Below are 6180 nucleotides of genomic sequence, written 5' to 3'. Positions count from 1 at the left end.
CCGCCAGGACGTCCCGGCGGGACCCCGGCCCGAAAGCGCGTGGAGCTCGTTGTCGCCCAGAGCAGACAGGGGATTGAGGATGGGGAATGGCGCTCATCACCTGCTCGGAGCCTGGTCTTCCATAGCCCACCCCCCCTGGCTTTGTCATGCGGCACATGGCACTATTTTCGTGCTGGTCTCCGGGTTTTGTAAACGCGAGCTTGTCCTCCCTCCACACCCCGCTGAGCAACCAGCTCTGCGAGGGCTTTGGTGCCGGGGTGCCCGCTTGGAACCTTGGCGCCGGCACCGTGACCTGGGGCAGGTTATTAATGCACGTGTTGTTAATGCCTAACCAATGCGCCGGGCTGTGGACTGAGCTCGGTAGCGGTGCGCACTGACGCCCTGGTGGTGAGGATTCAGCGGAGCTTACCACCTGAGAAATGTAATGTTAGCTCCATTATTTTTTTAAAAAAGATATATTAGTATTGATTTCAGAGAGGAAGGAGGAGGGAGAGAGAGATAGAAACATCAATGATGAGAGAGAATCATTGATTGGCTGCCTCCTGCACGACCCCCACTGGGGATCGAGCCGGCCACCTGGGCATGTGCCCTTGATTGGAATCGAACCTGGGACCCTTCAGTCCGCAGGGCGATGCTCTGTCCACCGAGCCAAACCGGGTAGGGCTTTTAGCTCCATTATTATCTGAAGATCGGAGGGATTGCTCTGGCCGGTGTGTGGCTTGGGCTGCGGGCTCATCCCGGTGGGGGTCGTGCAGGAGGCAGCCCGTGGAGGTTCCGTTCTCACATGTTTCTCTCTTACTGATAAATTAATAAATAAATAAATAAACACACGCATATATCCCTCTTTCTCTAAAAAAAATTAATAAAAATTTTAAAAAAGTTTTTAAAAAAAAAGATAGGAAAATTGCCTAATTGGTTTAACTCACCCCACCCCCATTTCTAGCACATAATAGTTAAACAAATACTTCATTAGTGTTTAGTACAAAAAGCAAAGGTGATTCTTTTGCATTAAAATGACACCGAGGTATTTTGTTTTTCAGTGTCTTTCCGGTTGTTTTACAGATTGACCGATGACTTGGCAAATTTAACGCCAAGGGCCCTGCATTTTCTTTTTGTTGTTAATCCTCACTGGAGGATATTTTTTCCATTGATTTTTAGAGAGTGCAAGTGAGGAAGGTGGAGGTGGGGTGGGGAGAGAAAGACAGAGAAACATCGATATGTGGGTTGCCTGTATGCGCCCCAACCAGGGCGAGATTTGAACCCGCAACCCAGATAGGTGCCCTTGAGGGAGATGGTACTGTGACCCTGCAGTGTGCAGGCCAACACTTGTAACTATTGAGCCACAGTGGCCAGGGCAGGGCTCTGCATTTTTTATTTTGATATATTTCATTGATTTCAGAGAGAGGAAGGAAGAGGGGAGAGAGAGAAATAGAAACATCAGTGATGCAAGAGAATCATTAATCGGCTGCCTCCTGGGCAACCCCTACTGGGGATTGAGCCTGCAACCTGGACGTGTGCCCTGATTGGGAATCCAACAGTAATTGCCTGGTTCATAGGTGAATGTTCAACCACTGAGCCACACTGGGTGGGCTTAAAAGTAATATGTCCGGGACTCCTACCCATAGTTTACTATCTAAAAGGAGTATAGTCACAAACTGTGGAAAGGTAGTTGAAGTGTTTAAATGAGTAAAAGGCATATTTGGGAAGCAAAAACCAAATTCTGGCCAAGCTGATGTGGCTCAGTTGGTTGATCGAACTTCCATGCACAAGGCAGTCACTGGTTCATTTCCTGGACAGGGTTTCAGGCTGGATCCCCAGTGGGGGGTGTGCAGAAGGCAGCTGATGGATGTTTCTCATCAATGTTTCTGTCTCTCTCTCCTTCTCCCTCCTCTCTCTGAAATACACATTAAAAAAAGAGTGAAAACAAATTCTGTTTTAACTACTAATAACAATTAGTGTGTATATCATTTTCAAGCATTCTGGCAAGAACTGAAAAGATTGCAAATCTTCTAAAGGTGAGAATGAAGGGCTTTGGTAATTTTTTAGAAGGAGGCCTTAGAACTAAGTTCTGCATTAGCTCTATAAAGAAGAATTTATGCCTTTAAAATTGGAAATTCCATATGGACCTTTAGAAAAGTAGGGACTGAATTGGTTTCTCATTTTTGAAGATCCGTTCTGCTTCAAAATGGTCCAGCTGAATCCCTAAATAATTTTTTCTTTAAAGAGCACATGGTGGGTGGAGTTGATGTGTTTTGTGGAATTGATTTATTTCCTTTCTCTCCCAGAAAGCACTAGTTGGGGACAGTGCGGTGAGGCCCTTCCAGGGCACTGCAGCAGCCTATGCACCAGTGGCACATTATCGGACTGTTAAAGGTGTAGACTCCAGTGAAGAGAGTTTTTCTGATTCAGATGATGATACCTCTCTTTGGAAACGCAAGCGACAGAAGTGTTTCAACCCCCCTCCCAAACTAGAGCCTTTTGCATTCGGCCAGGGCAGCCAGAAGCCGCCTTTTGCTGGAGGGAAGAAGGTTAACAACATCTGGGGTGCTGTGCTGCAGGAGCAGAATCAAGATTCCGTGGCCAACGAACTTGGTATCTTGGAAATGGAAGGCACTATTGACAAAAGCAGACAGTGCGAGGCCTACAATTATTTGCTTGCTAAGAAACTTAAGAGGGAGTCTCAAGAACAGACAACAGAATTAGACAAAGAGCTAGATGAATATATGCAAGATGGCAAGAAAACAGGCTCAAAGGAAGAGGAAAACGGGCAAGGTCATCTCAAACGGAAACGACCTGTCAAAGACCGACTAGGGGACAGACTGGAAATGAACTATAAAGGCCGGTATGAGATCACAGAGGAGGATTCTCAGGAGAGAGTGGCTGATGAAATTACTTTCAGGTGAGCATTTAAAATTTTCATACAAATGAGCTCTTGACCAACTATCTTCCATTTATAGGAAATAAAATAGATTCCAAATACATTCATGATAATGTTCCCTTTTAAGATTTTTTATTTTATTTTATTTTTTATATATATTTTATTGATTTTTTACAAAGAGGAAGGGAGAGAGATAGTTAGAAACATCGATCAGCTGCCTCCTGCACATCTCCTACTGGGGATGTGCCCGCAACCCAGGTACATGCCCTTGACCGGAATCGAACCTGGGACCTTTCAGTCCGCAGGCCGATGCTCTATCCACTGAGCCAAACCAGTTTCGGCAAGATTTTTTTTTTTTAATTTAAGGAACGAACTCTGGGCTATTTGGTTGTGTGAATATATTTGTATTTTATTAACTTTGGACAGATTGATAGAATAATTTTGCAAACTTTTATGAACTCATAAGCAACTCTTTCCATTTAGTGCTCAAGAGCTCTTTAGATAAAAAAATTACCTTTTTAAATCATGTGGGGGGGGAGTTTTGAGTGTTTTCAAGCATTCATGACTTGTTATATGATTCAGGCATATTGTACATAGAGTAAAAATGTACCCATTTCAGTCATGTGTTGATATTTTTGTAAAACCCTCACCATAAACCACTTTCAAAACATTTCTATCACTCCAATAAGATCCCCCTCATATCCATACGCCCATTTAAAGGTAACCCCTGTTCCCAGCTCCAGATAACTGCTAATCTACTTTCTGTAGTTATAAATTTGCATTTTATAGACATTTCATATTAATAGAATTACATAATGTGTGGGCTCTTGTGCCTGGCTTTTTACTTAGTGTAATGTTTTATTACACACACACACACACATATACACATATCTGTATTGAATGGCTATTCCACCTTTTGGCTACTCTGAATAAGATTATGCACTTTCACAGTCAGGTCTTTGGACATGATTTTCATTTCTCTTGGGTAAATTCCCCGGAGTAGAATTGCTTGATGTAAATTAACATTGCATGTATTTTTAACAAGTTCAAGTTTTGTTTAACTTTTCATAAGTTCTAAATCACTAATGAACAGTGTCATAAACTTGAAAACAAATATGGTTCAAGAGTAATAGAGCTATCAGGAAAACAAGCATTTACTTTCCGGGCAAGCCTGTCAATACTGGATTTTTAAACTACTGAGGAATTTGGAATGTGAGTGCTGGAAAGGAACTTAGATTTTGTAAACCAAAGTTTTCACTTTGTAGAATATGGAAACTGAAGCCCAACAGTTGCGTGGCTTGCCTGAAGTCACAAATTTTATGTGTCAGACCCGGAATTAAACTCTGGTCCCTTTTTCCTAGTCTAGTGCTCTTTGCCTCCTATTGAGAAGAAACAGGAAGCCAGGCCTAGTTAGGGAACTGGTAGACTTCTGCAATATTAATCCTCCTTCATCTCTAGAGTGTGGGCTCTGACATTACAAGTGTTACTTAGGCTCCTGGTGTTTTTTGTTTGTTTGTTTGTTTGAAATGTATTTTTATTGATTTCAGAGAGGGAGGGAGAGATAGAAACATCAATGATGAGAATCATTGATCGGCTGGCTCCTGCACGCCCCCTACTGGGGATTGAGTCCGTAACCTGGGCATATGCCCTTGACCAGAGTCAAACCCGGGACCCTTCAGTCCAGAGTCCGACGCTCTATCCACTGAGCCAAACCAGCTAGGGCGTTCCTGGTGTTTTTAATTCTGAGTGGTAAAGTGAAAGTAATATTACCTCTTTCTTAAGGTTGTTGAGAGAATTAACTGAGATAATGCATATAAAGTTCTTAGGATTGAGCTTATCCTATAAGTCTTCATTGAATATTAGCCATACCTTTTGTTCTGAAGTGGGGAGTTTGTGAGGGGAAAATCCTATCCAGATATCTCTAAATAATTGAAAGCTTGCCCTAATCGGTTTTGCTCAGTGGGTAGAGCGTTGGCCTGAGGACTCAAGGGTCCCAGGTTCGATTCTGGTCAAGGGCATGTACCTGGCTTGTGGGCACATACCCAGTAGGGAGTGTGCAGGAGGCAGCTGATTGATGTTTCTAACTCTCTATCCCTCTCCATTCCTCTTTGTAAAAAAATCAATAAAATGTGCTAAAAACAAAACAATAATTGAAAGCTAGTATATGTTATTTGTTTTGACAGGAGTGGACTAGTTTTATCTTCTGCTTTTAGGCTTGCATTCCCCTAAGTGTATGTGCACATTTACTTTTAAAATAAATATGTTTTTGTTAATTTGGGAGAGAGGAAAAGAGAGAGAGTGAAACATCAATGTGAAAAAAAATAGGGAGCGCTTCTCGAATTTGTGTGTCATCCTTGCGCAGAAGCCATGCTAATCTCTGTCTTCCCAATTTTAGTATATGTGCTGCTTAGGCAAGCCCTGTGTACATTTACTTTGAAATCTACCATAATCCAATAAAGCAAATGAAGAGGCCAGTTATGAGACTTAAGATGAAATCTTGAGGTTTCTACTCCTTGGGTGACTCATGATAGGAATGTCTCCATGTCATCGATTTCAAAGTTAAATATTGAAGATTTTGAAAAACAAATGTTATTAGAATAGACTTAAATTCTAGTTGAGGACTGAACGAAACTAAGGTAGATTTCTTTAACTTTATACAACAAATAAAGAAGTTAATATTACTTTATTTGTTCCTTCTCAGGTTGCAGGAACCAAAGAAAGATCTGATAGCCCGAGTAGTGAGTATTATTGGGAACAAAAAGGCAATTGAACTTCTGATGGAAACTGCTGAAGTAGAACAGAATGGTGGCCTTTTCATAATGGTAAGACTAAGAGCTTCATTGTTTTCATTTTTAATTGTGCTTAATATAGTACGACTTTTTTACAAAATTGTCTGATTGTTGGATCATAAGTTATTGGTTTGAGATTTAAAAAAACTTTTTTTTTTTTTTAAATATATTTTATTGAGTTTTTACAGAGAGGAAGGAAGAGAGATAGAGAGTTAGAAACATTGATGAGTGAGAAACATCGATCAGCTGCCTCTTGCACACTCCCTACTGGGTATATGCCCGCAACCAAGGTACATGCCCTTGACCGGAATCGAACCTGGGACCCTTGAGTCCGCAGGGCAACGCTCTATCCACTGAGCCATACCGGTCAGGGCGAGAATTAATTCTGATTTACTTTTAAGTAAAAAAAATAAGTGCATGCAATATAGAGGAAAGAAGGAATGTGTGTCATGAAATTAAGCCAATGACAAACTGTAACAACTTGGAATTCATTCAATTTCCTCTGGTTCATAG

At 41.6% G+C, this 6180-nt stretch overlaps 1 protein-coding gene across 1 annotated transcript in view; it reads left to right on the top strand.

The window, feature by feature from the left end:
• Positions 1-6180, top strand: part of PHAX (phosphorylated adaptor for RNA export) — an 18315-nt gene that overhangs the window by 381 nt on the left and 11754 nt on the right. The window contains exons 2-4 of the mRNA XM_006764378.2: positions 1950-2015; positions 2286-2899; positions 5580-5700. Of these exons, the coding sequence (XP_006764441.2) occupies positions 1950-2015; positions 2286-2899; positions 5580-5700 (801 nt within the window). The remainder of the gene's footprint in view (positions 1-1949; positions 2016-2285; positions 2900-5579; positions 5701-6180) is intronic.

The sequence above is a fragment of the Myotis davidii genome, unplaced genomic scaffold (genome assembly GCF_000327345.1).
Source record: "Myotis davidii unplaced genomic scaffold, ASM32734v1 scaffold159, whole genome shotgun sequence".
NCBI lineage: Eukaryota > Metazoa > Chordata > Mammalia > Chiroptera > Vespertilionidae > Myotis > Myotis davidii.
This window is presented reverse-complemented; position numbering and strand designations above follow the sequence as displayed.